The following is a 20,274-nucleotide window of genomic DNA, read 5'->3' as shown; positions in this document are numbered from 1 at the left end:
CATAGTCAGAGAGATGCAGAAAGTAGACAAAAGTACAAGGTGAAAAGAGAGGTGGCGAAGGTTAAAGAAAAGGCATATGATGAGTTGTATGAGAAGTTGGACACTAAGGATGGAGAAAAGGACCTGTACCGATTGGCTAGACAGGGGGACCAAGCTGGGAAAGATGTGCAGCAGGTTAGGGTAAGATGGAAAGAGTAGTTTGAGAGGCTGATGAATGAAGAGAACGAGAGAGAGAAAAAGTTGGATGATATGGAGATAGTGAATCAGGAAGTGCAATGGATTAGCAAGGAGGAAGTAAGGACAGCTATGAACAGGATCAAAAATTGAAAGGCCACTGGTCCAGATGATATACCTGTGGAAGCATGGAGGTGTTTAAAAGAGATGGCAGTGGATTTTTTAACCAGACTGTTTAATGGAATCTTGGAAAGTGAGAGGATGCCTGAGGAGTGAAGACAAAGTGTACTGGTGTTGATATTTAAGAATAAGGGGGATAAAACTGATGAGTCACAGCATTAGGTTATGGGAAAGAGTAGTGGATGCTAGATTAAGAAGTGAGGTGATGATTAGTGAGCAACAGTATGGTTTCATGCCAAGAAAGAACACCACAGATGTGATGTTTGCTCTGAGGGTGTTAATGGAGAAGTATAGAGAAGGCCAGAAGGAGTTGCATTGTGTCTTTGTGGACCTGGAGAAAGCATATGACAGGGTGCCTCGAGAGGAGCTGTGGTATTGTACGAAGAAGTCTGGAGTAGCAGAGAAGTACGTAAGAGTTGTTTGGATATGTATGAGGGAAGTGTGACCATGGTGAGGTCTGCAGTAGGAGTGACGGATGCCTTCAAAGTGGAGGTGGGATTATATCAGAGATAGGCTCTGAGCCCTTTCATATTTGTAATGGTGATGGACAGGTTGGCAGACAAGATTAGACAGGAGTCCCTGTGGGTTATGATGTTTGCTGATGACATCGTGATCTTTAGCAATAGTAGGGAGCTGGTTGAGGAGACCCTGGAGAGGTGGAGATATGCTCTAGAGAAGAGAGAAATGAAGGTCAGTAGGAATAGAGAATACATGTGTGTAAATGAGAGGGATGTTAGTGGAATGGTGAGGATGCAAGGAGTAGAGTTGGCGAAGGTGGATGAGTTTAAATACTTGGGATCAACAGTACAGAGTAATGGGGATTGTGGAAGAGAGGTGAAAATGAGAGTCCAGGCAGGGTGGAATGGGTGGAGAAGAGTGTCAGGAGTTATTTGTGACAAACGAGTATTGACAAGAGTGAAAGATCTACAGGTCGGTAGTGAGACCAGCTAAGTTATATGGGTTGGTGACTGTGGCACTGACCAGAAAGCAGGAGACAGAGCTGGAGGTAGCAGAGTTAAAGATGCTAAGATTTGCAACGGGTGTGACAAGGATGGATAGGATTAAAAATGAGTACTTTAGAGGGTCAGCTCAAGTTGGACGGTTGGCAGACAAAGTCAGAGAGGCAAGATTGCGTTGGTTTGGACATGTTCAGAGGAGAGATGCTGGCTATATTGGGAGAAGGATGCTAAGGATAGAGCTGCCAGGGAAGAGGAAAAGAGGAAGGCCTAAGCGAAGGTTTATGGATGTGGTGAGAGAGGACATGCAGGTGATGGGTGTAACAGAACAAGATGCAGAGGATAGAAAGATATGGAAGAAGATGATCCACTGTGGCAACCCCTAAAAGGAGCAGCTGAAAGTAGAAGATCTCTAAACATAAGTTTTCCTTAATCATCAGACTTAATACATGTAAAACTACAAAAATGATGAAGTGTCAAATTTATATTGCTCCATTATCATCAAGTACTATCACAAGACAAAGATAAGTTAATATGCAGACATTTCATCAATTAAAAACTTCTAATCTTTATACTTAATATTTCAAGTTTAAGAGTTATGTGCTTTATTACATTACCTACCATGATTCACAGTGGTATTTAAGTCTTGAGGTTATCAATTGGATAAGCAGTCATCATTTTTTCTATTGCTTAGAGCCAAGAACAATTAATGTCCAGGCAGCGGAAGATCCCAAACAAACAGAGCACATATTTTCTTACTTACTTGCTTCTGAATGATTTCACTCTGGTTTGTTGCCTGCAATGTCTGCTCACGTTTGACCTCCAGCTGCTGCTGTTTTTTCTTCTGCTGCTGATCTCGTAGTTGTTGGATCCTTTGAAGTTGCTCCTGTACACTGGATGACTGAATGGCCACAACATTTTGAATCTGGTGTGGTTGCATCTGCCCTCCTTGCTGGATCTGAATAGGCAGCTGGAGTTTGATTTGCTGTGGAGCACTACTGCTGCTTTGTGTCTGAATCTGAGCTGACATATGTGACTGAATCTGTGACAGGACCTGCACCTGTTGCTGCAGCTGAGGTACTGCGATCAGCTGTGGCTGATGAATCTGAAGCTGTGTCCGAGTTGGGGACTTCACCGCAAGCTGGTTTAGTGTTTGTGAAGTCTGGACAGTTTTGACTTGGGTCTGCATTTGGGATGATGATGAGGACACTGGAGTTTGGGGTTGCTGTATCTGCACTGGAGTCCGATCCTGAATGGGACTTTGAGTCTGGGTAAGAGTCTGCAGCTGACACTGTGACTGGGCTGGCATGCCAGGGGCAGGTAGAGGTGCAGGTATTGGTGCAGGAGCGGGTGTTGGAGCGGGAACAGGGGCAGATACTGGAGTGGGGGCTAGGACAGGTGCAGGAAGTGGTGCAGGAATAGGAGTGACTGTTTGTACAGGAGTGACCGCTTGCTGAACTGGTTGCACTGGAATCTGTGCATGAGATGTAGCTGATATTTGTAATTGAGGCTGCATAAGTGGCTGCACTTGTGACTGTGGTGCTGCTGTTATCTGTGCCTGCTTTGGCTCAATAGAAGCTGGGGAAAAATAAAGATAAACAAGGTTATAGTCATAAATGCAGCTCACACATCATATAAAAATATCATTGGCACTTCCCAGAAAACTGAAGACACTTTGGGGATGAAAAGCTGAGCATATCCAGTTACAAAGTAAATCACAGCCATAAACCCCTTATGCCAGCCTTAATTTTATTACCTTATATTCTATTCTTTCTCTTTACTTTTGATAGTACCCTATTCATTCGCAAATGATTATTATTAAAATGAAGACATGGACAATTACCTCTCCTTTGTGATTTCTTCTTTTCCCTTAGTGTTGTCGTATTGCCTAAACACTGGACATCCTATGCCCACAGAAAGTCCATAAACCCTTTGTAATTACCTCATTTTTAGAAAAATGGCAAAAACACCAAACAAAATAATATACACATTGTATGTTACAGGAGAATATACAATAATTAATTTTTATACAGTATAAAAGAGATGTGTAAAACAATACCTGCTGAGAGGAGAAAAAAATTGACTGGGCTAGAATTCCAAAAGAATGAAGGAGTAATTTTATTTAGGTCAAAATCACCTGTGTAATAATGTTGAAAACATTATTGTACTGCATAATTCACTTTCTAACAAGTTTAGCAAGATTTTTGAAAAAGGGGATTCATCTAGTCTGTTAAACATGTAGACTAATAATATACCTACACTATAGAAACATTTTGACTTCTCCTCATGGCTAAGTTCCTACAGCACAGACAGCATAAAAAGTATTTGTATTGGAGAACGTCAGAGTGTCTAGAATACTACAACAATCTAGACGAGAACAGGCCATTCAGCTCAACAAAGCTCGCCAGTCCTATCCACTTAATTCTTCTAAAATAACATCAAGTCTAGTTTGGAAGTCCCTAAAGTCCTATTGTCTACTACACTACTTAGTAACTTATTCCATGTGTCTACCATTCAGAAAAACTTCCTAATGTTTGTGTGAAATTTACCCTGAACCCGTTTCCAACTGCAGCTTCTTTTTCAACTGTTTATTAGCCCACTGTACAGTTTAAAAAAATCCTACTAATTCTAAATTTAGGTATGTACCTATGCTGCATTATATGTAAAACATTTTTAAATCTGTACCACTGCTTGACTGTCACCACACTTAAAAGCCTATCCCAGTCTACCCTCCTTAGACTTTGCCACATCTGCTCAAAATTTGCCCTACCACAGTTAAACTTAACAGTTTTAGTCTTAAATTACCTCTACACCCACAGTTCTATCCTGATTATTACAAAATACTAAATCCAGACAGGCTTCACTCTACAATGGTGTTTTAACATACTGTGTTAAAAAACAGTCATTGATTACTACTAAAAATTCCTGCTCTTGGGCTCTGCTCTTTGCAAGGTTATCCCAGTTAATATTCGGGTCTAGAAAATTCCCCATGACTATAATAGCCCTGTGTAAACTTTTCTTTTTAATATTACTAAAATGATGTGCATTTAATTCCTGTCTGTACTGGGCAGTCTATAACACACTCCTAAAATAAATCCTTTTCCCCCCGAATGCTTTCCAGACAAAGTAACATGTCATCACTAAGATGGGGCTCATCGTCCAACTGAATAGGACTTGCTTTTCTGTTTGACAGAAACATCAACCCCACCTCCTGTTTTGTTCTCTTTGTCATTCCTAAAAACTTGTATCCCTCCATGTTACTCTCATCCATATCTTTGTTATTTAGCCAGTTTTCTGTTATTGTTGTAAAATAATAATTATGCTCCACTACATACAACCCAAAATCAATTGTTTTAGTTTTGATATTTCTAGCATTAAGGTTAAAAAAAAGTTATTTTTAATGTGTTACTCTACAGAAAAAGAGGTCACCCACCTGGTACAGATGGTGTGGTGGTGGTAGCGGTTACTGGAGTTACAGTAGCATTACTGGTGGATGTTACAGGAGGCAGCGGTGTAAATAGGAAGCGTTGGAGCTGGCCATTGGGCATAGCAGCCTGCATGAGCTGCTGCCCTGGTCCAGGTATAACAGTGACACCTTGAGGAATCACTTGTAACTGGCCCGTTGTCTGTCCTTGACCTTGAATTACCACAGTTAGCCCTTGACTTCCACCCTATTAGGAAAGAAATATCTTGTTATCAAAGCTGCACAGAATTTGCATCCCATGTGCACTAATAAATCTAAAGAAAATAAAAAATGCAGATGGCCACTTCTGTAATGCTCACCTGTCCTTGTGTTAGCTGGGTAAGTTGGGCAAGAGTTAGTTTCACCTGACCCTGTTGTGGTCGAGGTCCTTGTGCAGCCTGAGGTGTAGAAGGTTGGGTCTGGGTGGTGACTGCCTGCTGCTGCTGTGTGGCATTTGTTACAACCTTCTGACCAGCTGATGTCTGAACACTACTGGAGTTTGATACTGCTGAGGACACTGGTTGCCCCCGTATGATCTGTGTTACAACCTGTTGCGTCTGACCTGGGAATGAATTGAGAGAAACAAATCAAAAAACATACAAAGGAGATTCAAGAATATGTCTGTGGAGGGCTGTCTTTATGTACGTTATGGTATGTGACAATTTGTTCAATCGGTTCCTTCAACTTTTTTTTGATCAACTATTAATACGCCAATTTCCAGTTTCTGCCTAAATTTCTGCACAAAATCCACAAGCAAAAAAAAAGCATATTTATTATAGCATTTTTCTAAGGTGAACACCATCCCAAGTGCACCTTATAAGAACATACATATAGTACAATTGTTCATGTCTATTTTTTGCAGTTATAGGACAGGAAGTATAATGGCTTCCTCAAGGTTAAACAGCGGCTCAGAGTCAGGCATTGTACAAGCAACTTTATGGTATACAGTCCTGTTTCTTAACTACTATGTTACTCTACGTGCAGGTACAATCTTTAAAAGAAAAAAAATGAAGCAGTGGTTAATTTTAGTTATAAAATATAAAAGTTAACATACTGGCTGGTAGAATACCTTGCTGCAACATCAATGGTGTTCGAATAATTGTCTTGCCCAAGGCTGCAGTTTGTTGTATAGGCGTTCGAATGACTGTTACACCAGGACGGATCTGTGCACCTCCAGTTATTACCTATGAATTAAAACACTTATACATCAAGTTCCTTTTAATGTACAAAAGGGGGAAAACTTAAAAATGGAATAATACAAGTTTCTACACTGACATTAGCAATGCAAACCAGACCAATAAAGCACAATTTTCATTATTATTTTTCCTAAAACACACAGTGTAATCCATTAGAATGTGTACACTGACAAAATTTTTATTATTACGACTCCCTAACTAGAAGGCTGGTACGAAAAAGAAACAAAAGATATGAACTTTTAGTGTACACTTTCACCATTAAATTGAGGATATTTACACAAAAACAGGTGAATATCATAGGAATTGCAGGACTTCTTTTAAATAGACCCTTTAGGAGCCTAAAGTAAATTAGACAATTGGTTCTTTCCTTGGGAAGATGTTATATTGTTTCATCATGTCATGCACAATTAATCTGGTAAAGGGCCTACAAGTAAATCCAAGTGTGATATTTTGGTTTGGAATCTATTGCTGTTGTCACTCAACATGAATATAAAAGAGGTGTCAATGCCAGTAAAGCCAGCTATCATGAGGATGGAAAATCAAAATAAAAAATAAAAAATAAAAGACACAACAAAAACTAGTTGTGACAAAATCACGTATTTGTGACATTATTAAAAATAAATTATGTACTGATTAGCACAAAAATACCAAATGGCCTTATAGAGCAAGGAAGACTGCTGTAGTGGATAATAAATAAATATTCTCTTTGAACCGCCACCTTATCATGGTGGAGGGGTCTGCGTGTCCCAATGATCCTAGGAGCTTAGCTTTATGCCCCTGGTAGGGCCACCCAAGGAAAACTGGTCCTAGGTGAGGAATGAGACAAAGAGCGGTTCAAGAAAAAACCTCCTATGAAGAATAAAAAATTTGGACGGTGTTTTCCCTCGCCGGGATGCGGGACACCGGGGCCCCCTCTGGATCCAGGCCTGGAGGTGGGGTTTGATGGCAAGCGCCTGGTGGCCAGCATGTACCCATGGGGCTCGACCGGGCACATCTCAAAAAGGGCATGGGTCCCCCTTAACATGAGCTCACCACCTATGGGAGGGGCCAAGGAGGTCGGGTGCAGTGTGAGTTGGGTGGTGGCTGAAGGCAGGGACCTTGGCAGTCCGATCCTTGGCTACTAAGCTGGCACTTGGGACGTGGAATGTCACCTCTCTAAAGGGGAAGGACCCTGAGCTAGTGCGCAAGGTCGAGAGGTTCCGGCTAGATATAGTTGGGCTCACCTTGACGCACAGCTTGGACTCTGGAACCAATCTTCTTGCGAGGGGCTGGACTCTCTACCACTCTGGAGTTGTCCCCAGGGAAAGGCGCCAATCAGGTGTGGGCATACTTATTGCCCCCCGACTTGGAGCCTGTTCATTGGGGTTTACCCTGGTGGACGAGAGGGTAGCCTCCCTCCGCCTTTGGGTGGGGAGACGGATCCTAACTGTTTGTGCGTATGCGCCGAACAGCAGTTTGGAGTACCCACCCTTTTTGGAGTCCCTGGAAGGGGTGCTAGAGGGCATACCTTCTGGGGACTCCCTTGTTCTGCTGGGAGACTTCAATGCTCACGTGGGCAATGACAGTGAGACCTGGAAGGGCATGACTGGGAGGAATGGCTCCCCCGATCTGATTTGCGGCCACATGTCTTAGACACTTGGCTGAAGAGAGGGGGAGAGCTGTCAACTGATCACCACCTGGTGGCGAGTTGGCTTCGATGGAGGGGGAGAATACTGGTCAGGCCTGGTAGGCCCAAACGTGTTGTGAGGGTCTGCTGGGAACATCTGGCAGAGTCCCCTGTCAGAAGTAGCTTCAACTCACACCTCCGGCAGAACTTCACATCCTGAGGGATGTGGGGGACATTGAATCCGAATGGGCTATGTTCCTTGCCTCTATTATTGAGGCGGCTAACCAGACCTGTGGCCGTAAGGTGGTCGGTGCCTGTCGTGGCGGCAATCCCTGAACCCGTTTGGTGGACATCGGCGATGAGGAATGCTATCAAGCTGAAGGAGTCCTACAGGACCCTTTTATCCGATGGGACTCTGGAGGCAGCTAATAGGTACCAGCAGGCCAAGCGTAGCGCGGCTTCGGTGGTTGCTAAGGCAAAAACTAGGGCGCGTGAGGAGTTTGGAGAGGCCATGGAGAACGACTTCTGGACGGCTTCGAGGAGATTCTGGTCCACCATCCTGTGTCTCAGGAGGGGGAAGCAGTGCAGTGTCAACACAGTATATGGTGGGGATGGTGCGCTGCTGACCTTGACTTGGGACATTGTGGGTCGGTGGGGTGAGTTCTTCAAAGATCTCCTCAATCCCACTAACATGCCTTCCAACGACAAAGCAGAGCCTGGGGAGTTTCTCAAGGCTCTGGATGTTGTAGAACTGTCTTGGTTGACAAGCCTCTGTAACATCGCATGTACATCAGGGACAGTGCCTCTGGATTGGCAGACCGGGGTGGTGGTCCTCCTCTAAGAAAGGGGACCAGATGGTGTGTTCCAACTACAGAGGGATCACACTCCTCAGCCTCCCTGGAAAAGTCTATTTGGAGAGGAGAGTCCGTCAGATAGTTGAACCTCATATTCAGGAGGAACAGTGTAGTGTTCGTCCTGCAGTACTCGGAAACAGTGGACCAGCTCTACACCCTTGGCAGGGTCCTGAAGGGTGCATGGAAGTTTGCCCAACCAGTCTACATGTGTTTTGTGGACATAGAAAAGGCGTTCGACTGTATCCCTCGGGGTGTCCTGTGGGGGGACCTCTGGGAGTATGGGGTACTGGACCCCCTGATAAGGGCTGTTCGGTCCCTGTACAACCGGTGTCAGAGCTTGGTCCACATTGCTGGCAGTAAGTCAAACCTGTTTCTGGTGAGAGCTGGACTCTGCCAGGGCTGCCCTTTGTCACCGATTTTGTTCATAACTTTTATGGACAGAATTTCTAGGAGCAGCCAGGGCATTGAGGGGGTCCAGTTTGGTGGTCTCAGGATTGGGTCACTGCTTTTTGCAGATGATGTTGTCCTGTTTGCTTCATCAGGCTGTGATCTTCAGCTCTCTCTGGATCGGTTCGCAGCTGAGTGTGAAGCGGCTGGGATGGGAATCAGCACCTCCAAATCTGAAACTATGGTCCTCAGCCTGAAAAGGGTGGAGTGCCCTCTCAGGGTTGGGAGAGAGACCCTGCCCCAGGTGGAGGAGTTCAAGTATTTCAGGGTCTTATTCAAGAGTGAGGGAAGAATAGAGCGGGAGATTGACAGGCAGATCGGTGCGGCGTCTGCAGTGATGCGGGCTCTGCATTGGTCTGTCATGGTGAACAAGGAGCTGAGCCGTAAGACAAAGCTCTCAATTTACTACTCAATCTATGTTCCTACCCTCACCTATGGTCATGAGCTGGGAGTAGTGACTGAAAGAACGAGATTGCGAATACAAGTGGCTGAAATAAGTTATCTCCACAGGGTGCCTGGGCTTTTCCTTAAAGATAGTGTGAGAAGCTCAGTCATCCAGGAGGGGCTCAGAGTAGAGCTGCTGCTCCTCTGCATCGAGAGGAGTCAGATGAGGTGGCTCGGGCATCTGATCAGGATGCCTCCTGGACACCTCCCTGGTGAGGTGTTCCAGGCACGTGCAATCGGGAGGAGGCCTCGGGGAAGATCCAGGACATGCTGGCTGGACTATGTCTCCTGGTTGGCCTGGGGATGCCTCAGGATTCCACCGGAAGAGCTAGAAGAAGTGGCCGGGGAGAGGGAAGTCTGGGCATCTCTGCTCAAGCTGCTGCCCCCGCCATCCGATCTTGGGTAAGCGGAAGAGGATGGATGGATGGATATTCTCACTTGTAAGGAAAAGCCCTCTTTTTACTGTCAGCAAGATCAAAAACGCTCTACAAGATGTAGGTATGGCTGTGTCCAAGATGACTGCTAAAAGAAGACTGCACAATCAAACTCAGAGGTTTCATCGCAAGACACAAATCACAGTTTAGGAACAATATCTGTTGGACAGGTGAGACTGTCGCACATAGTGAAGGTAGTGCTATGGCTTGGGCAAGTACAGCTGCCACTGGAACTGGTTCCCTTGTATTTACTGGTAAGGTGTAGGACTGTCAGATTGAATGTCGCTATTAAAGAATTTGCAGCAAAGTATTACATATAAATAATTTTATCTAAGATTAATATTAATTTGTCCAATTACTTTTGACTCCTTAACAAGAGCAATATTTTTGTAAAAAGTGTTGCAATTTCTATACCATTCACTGTTTTTTATATGAACACCCTTGATTTAATACTGAAAGCCTACACTAAAAGCTCATATCCTTTGCTTCATTTTAGTACATTATATTTTGGTTAAAAAGTGACACTAATAACAATTGTGTCACTACCCAAACTATCCTTATGGACTGCACTATACTATTACTATAATTATCTTTTCTCTTTACCTGCGGCATATGCATCCATCTTCAAACATTCTTATCCTGAGCAGAGTTACTGGGAAGCTGGAGCCTATCCTACACCAAGAATCAGGTGCCAGGTATGAACAATGCCTGGACAGGCTATCAGTCCATTGCTGGGTGACACACATACAAACTTACACTAGGTCTAATTTAGCAATGCAAGTTACCAACCTGGCATGTCTTTAAAATGTGGGAGGAACTCAACATGGACATGGGGAGAACACGAAAACCTGCTGGCTATATCCTACCAAATTATACTAACAGTAAAAATATACTATATGGTTTTACTTGAACGTTAGAAAATTTGAAGAAATCTATCATACATATGTTCACATATACTGGTTCCTGAGCAATGACTGGATTCTGTTAAGCTTTTCCTAAAATGAACATAATGGAGGATGAAGTTCAATAAAATACCAATGCTGGTCAAATTCCTGCCACTTGGCATTTTACTGTTCACTGTTCTATTTAAGTATTAAAATTTTCAGTGTCTAAAATGCATAATATAATGGAAAATACTTGAAGATTGGCTTCCTCCACTGAACAACACTAACCATAGGTACAGTTTGGACATTCTATGACATACCTGCTGAGTTGGAGGAGTTGTTCCCACTGCCCCACTTGCATTTGGCCGAATGGTGACAGTTGCTGTTCGAGGCTGGAATGATGTGAATGTTTGCTGATTACCTGCCGTGCTAGATGGAATAATCCCCAAGACTTTTTGTTGGACTTGAACAACCCCTAAATCACAAACAGATTTTTATCAATTACTGGTGTGTTCTAGTTTTTAAAATAGTCCAAAAAATATTTTAAGAAGTTAACACTGAACAAAAGAATATAGACAATTCCACCACATAATACATCTCTTAATCAAGCTAATTGTAGCCAAGAAGTTTATTAATCAGACACATGAAAGAGAAAGTATGGTATAGGTCTACTATTTATTAAGTAGTAGCACTGGGAAAATGTAACGCTATATATAGTGATGTGTTTCAAATTTCACAATGTGATGTGAGTAAATCATAAAGAAATCACATAAGGGGGAGCAACTTCATGAAACATTAATCTTCCAAAACTCATGCATGCTCACACACACACACTCTCCCCATAGACTTTTAATGCAGCTGGGCACACAGTGCACATTATGAAACTGTTTATTATACCGTACTGTGCAACAAGGTCTATAATGCACAATGTTAAGCAGGCTCATCGTGCAAAATCCCTTCTAGACTCCAATTTATATTAAGAAGCTCATATAGATCTTGGTTAAAGAGGTCTTTCTAATCACAATGTCCAATTTAACTTCACTATAGCATGCAAAAAGAGCCTATCTCCCAAAAACTAAAGCAGAAAAGAGGTTAAGAACACATCCTGAATGATTGGCTCGATTTCAGACAAATGGGCTTCGTTAAAATGTATGTAACAGGAAGAAACTGAGATCTTTACTAGCAGCCTGCCTATTAGGTGCCAGACTCTTGAGCAAACTTGTTTTTACTCTCATTTCCAGAAGGAGCTCCAAAACAAACACATAGTCTGTTTGGGTTTTTTGCTTTTTCAAATAAATGAAACATGGGAGTCACCAGAAGGGTATTCCGGTATTTATTTTTCAAGTAACATATCTCCTCCCTTACATCTTAGTTTTTGGCCAATTCATGTTCCACATTGCTGACTCAGTGTTTGCTCAGTGTGTCTTGCAATATGCCCCACAAACACAAACCAGACACAGAGTAACTTGATGTTTAAAGGTGCCAGTCACCAAACACCAGTGACCAAATATGAAAGATACCTAATGGCAGGCATATAGAGAGATTACATTTCAGGAGAGTTACTGGTGAGGTTCTCGAAGTAAAGCAAATTTCTGTAGCAAATCCAGCCAGAGTTCAATAGGATACAACAAGTCAAGCACACCTTCAGAAGCAAGAAAGAGTGCCTTATGGCAGCAAGACGTAACAAATGTCAGCTACAGTGAAGGACAGCATGTTTTTAAGCTATATTATACTAAAAAAAACATGTGATACTAAAAGAGAGCAAGGAAGACAGATTTAGCAGAGAATTGCAGGACTGAACTAGGCCCTACCTCCTTGTGTTGTTGGCACATTCACTGTAACAATTTTGCTGTTGGCAGGAAGGGGTAATTTGGCAGTAATTACTTTGCCAGACACTGTCACTGGACTGCCTGAGATCTGGAAGGTTGGACCGGAGGCTGCCACAGTGGTAGCTACTGTCGCTACAGTACTGGTGGCTGAAAAGAGATGATTAAGTAGGCTAAAGCACACAAAGGAAGACACTTCCTGAAGATGACATTCTGTTTATTATTGCAGATCTATTGGCTTACCTGTGCTGGTCTGGCCTTGTTTAACCCAAGAGGCAAATGTCTGGTGGAAATTCTTGTTTTGCTGGAACGTAACTGTAGGTGAGCCCATTTTGGTAGCCAGTACCACTTTTGTGCCAGGCGCAACCTGGCTTGCCAAAGAACTGACCATAACCTTTTGAGGAGTGGACACAGCAGTGGTTGACGTGCTTGTGGTGGAGACTGGTGAGGCAGTGCTAGTTGATGGAGATTGCTTCTGCTGCTCCAAACGTTTCTGTAATGTAATAGCATAAATGACAGAGTGCTTCATTATTCTGATTATTTACCAGACACACAAAACAACAAGACTAACGTGTAAAGGTAAGTGAGGCACCAGCTGATTGATAGTGTGGTAATTAAAACCTGTTAAGAAGCCTTAATGAAAACTGCGTAAACTTAATACTAATTGCTTGCAAAATCTGCTTGTTAAGACAGTATTCACCAAGGTGCAAAATAGGAGAGGTGTACCGACTCATTGTTGGATGGTTGGAATAGATGGATAAACATATCTCCCCACCTGCTGGGCAGCCAATCTCTGCTGCTTAATCTGAGCCTCCATTTGGGCCTTGAATTCCTCCGGTCTCTTCTGCTCACTAACCTTTGCCTGCAGCTCTGCAGCCTGTGCTTTCTCCTTCTCGACCCTGTAACAAAAAAAAAGGCTTTGCAATGGTATATAAAATAACCTGCTGCTCAAGAGGTTAGACACTAGTACAAAAGCAATACCATACTTTGCATTCTGCTGCCTATCAATGATTCTTTACAAATAAAAAATAAGTTTTTCAACATTACCAATTCAAACTCATTCCTAACCCATATATGTTAAGTGGATCACTTAACAGGTTTTGTGCATTCATTCTATTTAAGGATATAGGTAAGGTCTTCGAATTAAGATTCATCCACCATATAGATAAGGGAATTAAAAATTGGGTATAGAAAGTCATCAGCTCCTTTTAAAACATTTATCTTTTTCTGTAGAGTAATAATGAAAATACAAAAAATTAAATTAGGTTTGTTTTACTTTTATTTACAAAACATTCTGAAAATTAATAATTTAAAAAAATAAAACACTTTATTTGAATAAATGAACACACCCTTTACAACTGCATTTTGTAAACTTGCTCAAGTATAACCAATCACCTTACAGATCAAGCAAACGGACTGGCTCCTATCTTCTTATATAGTACACTACCTTAGCTGTTCGTTTGTCTGTCCAGGATTTTAAATCACCTGTAGCTTGCAAACCATTTCACCTATTGACTTGAAATTTGGTACAAATATATGACGTGATGTCTACTATCCGCTTTCGAGGTGATGATTTTCATTACTCTTTTTATTTTTATTTTATTTTAGAATCAACTCTTGACAACGCGCAGGTGAATATCTTTGACTGATCAATTCAGAGTCCCAGCATAGACCTCAAGAAAACTACGTGGAATGATTTGTAGAGATGTTCCCTAACAAACTGCAATTTAAGAAAGAAAAAAGGAACTTTTATTATGTATTAGCATCAGGAGGTTATTGTATAAAAGGTATAATTTGCAAATAAAGCTAGAAAAATATCTGGTGTTGACTTACTTTTGGGCAACAAAAGATGAACACTTTGAAAGGGGAGGTGATTTTTTATACCCACTATAACACAGAAATTTCACATGGACAAGGAATACAATTAAATAAAGGTTGAGCAAAAATCAAGATCTCAATATATTTACTCCATTCTCTTTTATTTTTACCTGTTTACAGAAATTCTCTCATAAACGTTATTAGGTTCTACCATTTATTCCTTATACAAGTACTCTAAAACATATTCTTATAAAGCATACTTCCACTTATAAACCAAGTAAACAAAACAGTGTAATAATTAAACAGCTTGGACTGTTCACAAGAATGAAATATGGGAAACCAGATACCTTTCTGAAAATGCCCTAATCTCCCAAAGTTCCAACTCTTCTTCGGCTACCCAAGTCTCAATTATAACTGGACCAGTCTGCTTTGGGGCCTCAGGCTTTTTAGGCCTTAGAGCACTAGAACGAAGACCTTTCCTTTGAGGGGTTGGAGTTTCTTATTAAAAAAAAATACATATATAAACAAAAATGCATAATTAACATGAGATAAAATGAAATATAATCAATTTTCAGATTTGTCTTTCTGGAAAATTATTAAAGGAGAGAAAAACTTTTACCACAAAAGCTTTGATAAAATACTGTCAGCTGAGACCATTCAAACTTAGCAATGGGTTCATTGATGTCAGCTGACACACACAATTATAAGCAATCTTATGGATTGGTCCTACTATCCAAAATGTGCAGAAAAACAAAGGTTGGGCAAAATAATTTGAGAAGTTAATGTTTGTACAATAGTATCAGAGTATTAATACGTATTCTAAATATACATTTCACTGCATATACCATGCCATACTCAAAATATCCTCCTTTATCGAGTATAGAGGACATTCAATACCAACAGTCAAGAGCTATTTCATTATGTTCACCTACATTGCTGTTTGCATTTGATTACGTTTTAGAGTTAATTACAAAATTAGGTTAACATACATAATGAACTGCAATCAATAAAAATTAAACCTTCTGAGCCATCCTTTTGTCCTTTTCTAAATTTGCAGTAATAAGACAGAATTTTCACCCTAATTTAAATGAATTATTTAACTATTTTTTCACTTTCACTTTATTGTATCCTACAAAAAATTTATACTGCTTGAGCTTTAATGAGGCAGAACTAAATACACATTATAGTTTTCAAAAGTGCATTATAACTATCTGCACATTAACAAATTCATTTAGGACTGTGACTGTAGGAGGGAAAAAAAGAACTTTTCTTTTTAAGACTAATTTAAATCACACAGAACAGGAGACTCAATTAGGCCACATTGAAATTTAAATAATATGAAAGCTAATTATTATAGTGAAGAAAGTAACATACCTTTCGGCGTGTCAGGCACACCAATCGGACAAATTATTTTTCTGATGCAGTACTCGGAACGGATCCCATAGGGTCCCACATCTCTTCGTTTAATTATCTCTGTTGTGGTTATTTCCGTTTCTGAAGTTTCTGTTACAATTGGTAGTAAGAGAATTAAAGTACTGAAGTTCATGTGAAAAACTCCAAAAACAAAATTAACATGTAGGACAAGACTGACCCGTCTATACAAAGGCAAGTAAAATGGCACAGACCATATTCCGTAGCATATAAATCCTTAAAAATTCCTATTAAAGCAGCCTCTGCAAATTCTTCAGAAAACTGTACATTATTCAGTTTACATTAATAGCTATATGCTGGTGTTTTTGATCCTAAGGAAAAGGGTAGTGGGTGGGAATCCTAACAAAATCTAAGCCAATATGGTACTTCTCTTCCTTACCTGTGCGAGTACTGCCACCAGCTGAAGATGGTTTCACCGCCATATCATCCCACCTCAAACACGCCCACAGCAGTCTCAGCATTAGACTAACCCCTGCTAAAGACTTCACCGTCTGAAGACGATACCTATAATCAGGTAGAAAAAAAACATTTAACAAGGCAAAACTACTACTATAGTAGTCTTTAACACATGTTTTATACAAATGTAAGAAACCATAACAATTGTGTGTTTTATGAGCAAGTCTCTTACTTTGTTTTTACAGAATGAACAAGATTCTAAAAGAAAACTTTTATGAGTGAAGGGATTTTAAACTATTTTTTTTTTAAATATATGTTTATACTAACCACGCTACTCTGAAGAGTGCATTATATAATACTTTCCATTGCATGTTCAGACTCAAAATGCATTACCAATACTTAGAGCTCCAAAGTTTCCTATATGTTAATAATAAAGGATTTAGCATTTCTGTATTGGTAGCGGAGTGAAAACTTCCCTTTTATAAAAAATAAGTCTTGCCAGATATTACAGGAAGGAGCTGAACAGCGACATTAAATTTAATATTTTTACAATGCATAGACAAATTCAAACATAAGGTTATGATTTGCATTTCAAATTTAAGTTTCTCATTACAAATTCATGATACTGTGATTACCTCAGCAGGTGTCAATCAACCTATAATATTAACATTTCATTTTTTAACATTACATATTGTACCTTCTGACAGTTATATCCGGCTGCTAAGTGTGAAGCTGCCACAGCAAGTTATAGAAGCAAAATAACCAATCAGGACTTGTGTTTAAAAAGCTTTGGGATACCTCTGTACATCTTTTGTAGTGAGATGCTTCTTGATACAGGATATTCCACTACAAATTAATAGTTTACCTTTTAATCTACAACTTTTAAGAATCCAACCAAGCCATGTTTTTTTTTTGTATTTTCTTGTTTAGGAAACACTTTTATTAGGATTAAAAGAAATACACTTGGTTTAGCAAGCACACAGCAAAACAAAGCAAAAATTAATCCTTTTTCCTAGTAGACATATCTGGATGCTTTAATAATGCCAGATTCCGGTAACTCAATCTAGATTTATATAGCTGTTATTTTTCCTAAATAAATATGAAACCTCACAAATGCATTATGAAATAAAAAAAATTATATGGATTTGTTTGTTGAATACGTATTTCACACATCACAAACACTATGCTGATTTTCTGGACCTGTACAATATATTGAATAGTATATGCTATATATCACATATAGCATCTCTCAGCAACAACTATATTTTTGTTTTAAACAAATGTGGTGTGAAGATGATCATCTTGCCGGCGGGACAAGACGTTCCATGCGCCTACCCGTATGGGCTGCCTCAAATTGGGACCCAAGTACTGCCATGCAGCGGGCGACACCTCAGCACCATTCCAGTTCTGATCCCCGACAGATCCTGACCCAAGAGATCACCCAAGGGTGATCCAACTCGTAAGATCCTCATTGTTGGGGACCCGAAAGGCTGGACCAGGCCAAGGGTCGCCCACGTAACACCTGGCTGCGGCAGATTGAGGGTCATTTCCGGAGGGTGGGACTGAACCGCGTGTCTGCCTGGGGGGTTGCCAACCGGGATACTGAGTTGTTTTGTCGTGTAGTGGGTGTGGCAATGCACTGTACCAGTGCATGCTCTCCAACTTGACTTGACTTGTGGTGTGAGAGAGAGAAAAAACTTTTATATAAACACAGAAGTTTTGAATAAAAAAAAAAATTGTTTTGGGCACCCATGCATTGAACGCTGGTCCCATTTTAGTTTGACTTTTTGTTCTCTGTTTACAGTCCTTAAAAAAAAAAAAAACTCAAATTACAATAATGAAAATTTATGTGTAAAACTGACTGAAACGTCCAGGATTGCTAGGCTTTGAAACAGTATTCGAATTTCTTTCCCCTAACTTGGCAAATTTTTTGGTTATGCACAGTTGAAACTTCAGTACTTCCTCCTACATAAGTAAAGCAAAGAACAGTATAATCTATTGGCATGCAGTGGAGTAATTATAATTGTCAAATCACAACCATGTGAAAAGTGATGAAACACTAAAGAAAGAGAATCCCACAACTTCTTTCTAGGTATGTAGTACTGCACGATTTATGTTTTTTACAAACTGTCATGCCTGTATTCTGAAGAATGCACTGAACAAAGTCTCTTAGTTTCTGTTTTTGAATTTATGTATAGTTCATGGGCTCAGCTTACAACCTTCTGAACTCAGTACAAACATGCAATCAACAGCTGAATACGTAAAGAGACGTTCATATTTACTTTCTGAACTGATTGAGCAATCTGACATCCTGGTATATTTCTTTTAACAAATAAATGGGTCTTTCAGCTTTTCAAGGATTTTAGGTCAAGGACAACACATCTGAATCAAGAATACTGGGAAACCTATCCATTCATCCATTATCCAACCCTCTATATCCTAACTACAGAGTCACCGGGTCTGCTGGGGCCAATCCCAGCCAACACAGGGCACAAGGCAGAAATAAAACCCTGGGCAGGGTGCCAGCCCACCGCAGGGCATGCACACACACGCACCAGGGACTATTTAGAAACGGCAATGCACCTAACCTGCATGTCTTTGGACTGTGGGAGGAAACCCACGCAGGCACGGGGAGAACATGCAGGGAGGACCTGGGAAGCGAACCCGAGTCTCCTAACTGCGAGGCAGCAGCGCTACCCACCACGCCACCCTACTGGGAAACCCTTACCGACAATTACCCAAGTCAATACCTAAAAGAGTTTCCAGAAATTTCCAAGCTCAGCATTAGTCATGTAAAACCCCAAACCTGCCAGATTAGGCAGGAAAATTTCAAGATGGCTTGTTTTTTTTGCATCAACCAATCCTGTTTAACTACAACGTAATTATAACCATTTATTAGTGTTTTGTCCAGGTTGCCTAAGGGGTTTCCATCGTTTACATTCTTCACATCTGTATATAATGTAGGACACAGTTTGCATGTGGAAAAACAAAAATTATAAAAATTACACTAATTAAAATAAAAAGCTGGAGAAATATGTAGAGTGAGTCTACAAAATCATACATTTCCTTCCAACTATATTTAATTGCTATAAATAATCACATTAAAATGGAAATCAGCTATTTTTGTGATCTCTATCTTATGGTTAGTCAATTTCAAATGTACACATTAACTATAAGCAAGAAGGAGCTCTCAGAAGACCCTGGGATAAAGCTGTATAAAGACACAATTAAGAAGTAGGTCCCAAAAACTTTTCAAAGGCGATGAACATCTCATTAGAACAGTGGCTCTAAATTTTTATGTTAATGGAACTTTTTCAGCATGTGCACAGGTTCTCCAATGGGTAGTGTTTACTTTATTACAAATATGTCAAATCAATTGTAACAAACTTGTCAGCAGGTCCAAACATATACAGGTATATTTCATTATGGAAAGGGTGCAGGTTTCCATTTGCCAATTTTACTTCAAATATAAGCAAGCCATTTCAAAAACTGAAATACATGATGCTAGTCATTGGTGATTCTTCAATGTTCACTTTTAAAATATTCTCATCCCAATTCTCAAAAAAAAAAAAAACTCCTGTCATGCTGCTGAGAGTATTTCATCATTCTCAAGTTTAAAACTAGCCAGACACCTTTTCAAAACAAACAGAATACATTATTTCTATTTCTTTAACATTTATGCACCTGATTAAAAATATGCTATAGAAAAGTCTAGGAAAGTATAAATATGTTTGTAGCTGATGGAATCATATTTTTTCATATTTTGCTTCACTCTAACCCAAATTCTATTTAATTAGTATGAACCATAAAGTACATCTATATATACGTTAATGTTGCAGTTCCTAGAACAGAAGTACTCAAGAGTTACTTGAATTGTGGATCAGCACTCGTCCATAAATTTTCAGTGTGATGTAGGTCAGAGCTATTAGCTGTATACAATAAGATACTGATTTTTTTTTTTTGTTAGTCCGGTCTTCATTTATAATGCCTACACTGGTCTTAGACATGTGCTCTGATTTTCAGTTTGATGTCTATTTTTAATCTTGCACTTTTTTTTCTTTTAGCAAAATCTCACCTAGGTCTCTGTCTTCAATCTCCAAATGTGAAAACAAAAAATCCTTACAACTTATCAGATATGTTCACTCTGAAACAGCAAAGGTTTTGA

General features: G+C 40.3%; 1 protein-coding gene across 8 annotated transcripts in view; it reads right to left on the bottom strand.

Moving 5' to 3' along the window:
• Positions 1-20,274, bottom strand: part of bptf (bromodomain PHD finger transcription factor) — a 119,806-nt gene that overhangs the window by 13,305 nt on the left and 86,227 nt on the right. For 5 of the 8 annotated variants that reach the window (XM_039739600.1, XM_039739596.1, XM_039739597.1 and 2 more), the window contains 11 exons: positions 16,093-16,217; positions 15,657-15,785; positions 14,630-14,780; positions 13,240-13,363; positions 12,708-12,957; positions 12,450-12,614; positions 10,959-11,113; positions 5,828-5,957; positions 5,094-5,335; positions 4,744-4,981; positions 2,074-2,888 (listed from right to left, as the gene is read on the bottom strand). In XM_039739600.1, coding sequence (XP_039595534.1) covers positions 2,074-2,888; positions 4,744-4,981; positions 5,094-5,335; positions 5,828-5,957; positions 10,959-11,113; positions 12,450-12,614; positions 12,708-12,957; positions 13,240-13,363; positions 14,630-14,780; positions 15,657-15,785; positions 16,093-16,217 — 2,524 coding nt within the window. The remainder of the gene's footprint in view (positions 1-2,073; positions 2,889-4,743; positions 4,982-5,093; positions 5,336-5,827; positions 5,958-10,958; positions 11,114-12,449; positions 12,615-12,707; positions 12,958-13,239; positions 13,364-14,629; positions 14,781-15,656; positions 15,786-16,092; positions 16,218-20,274) is intronic. The other 3 variants (XM_039739603.1, XM_039739598.1, XM_039739601.1) reach the window with 3 other exon arrangements.

This window comes from Polypterus senegalus, chromosome 17, assembly GCF_016835505.1.
Source record: "Polypterus senegalus isolate Bchr_013 chromosome 17, ASM1683550v1, whole genome shotgun sequence".
Taxonomy (NCBI): domain Eukaryota; kingdom Metazoa; phylum Chordata; class Cladistia; order Polypteriformes; family Polypteridae; genus Polypterus; species Polypterus senegalus.
The sequence above is the reverse complement of the archived record's forward strand: the minus strand, read 5'-3'. Positions and strand labels throughout refer to the sequence as shown.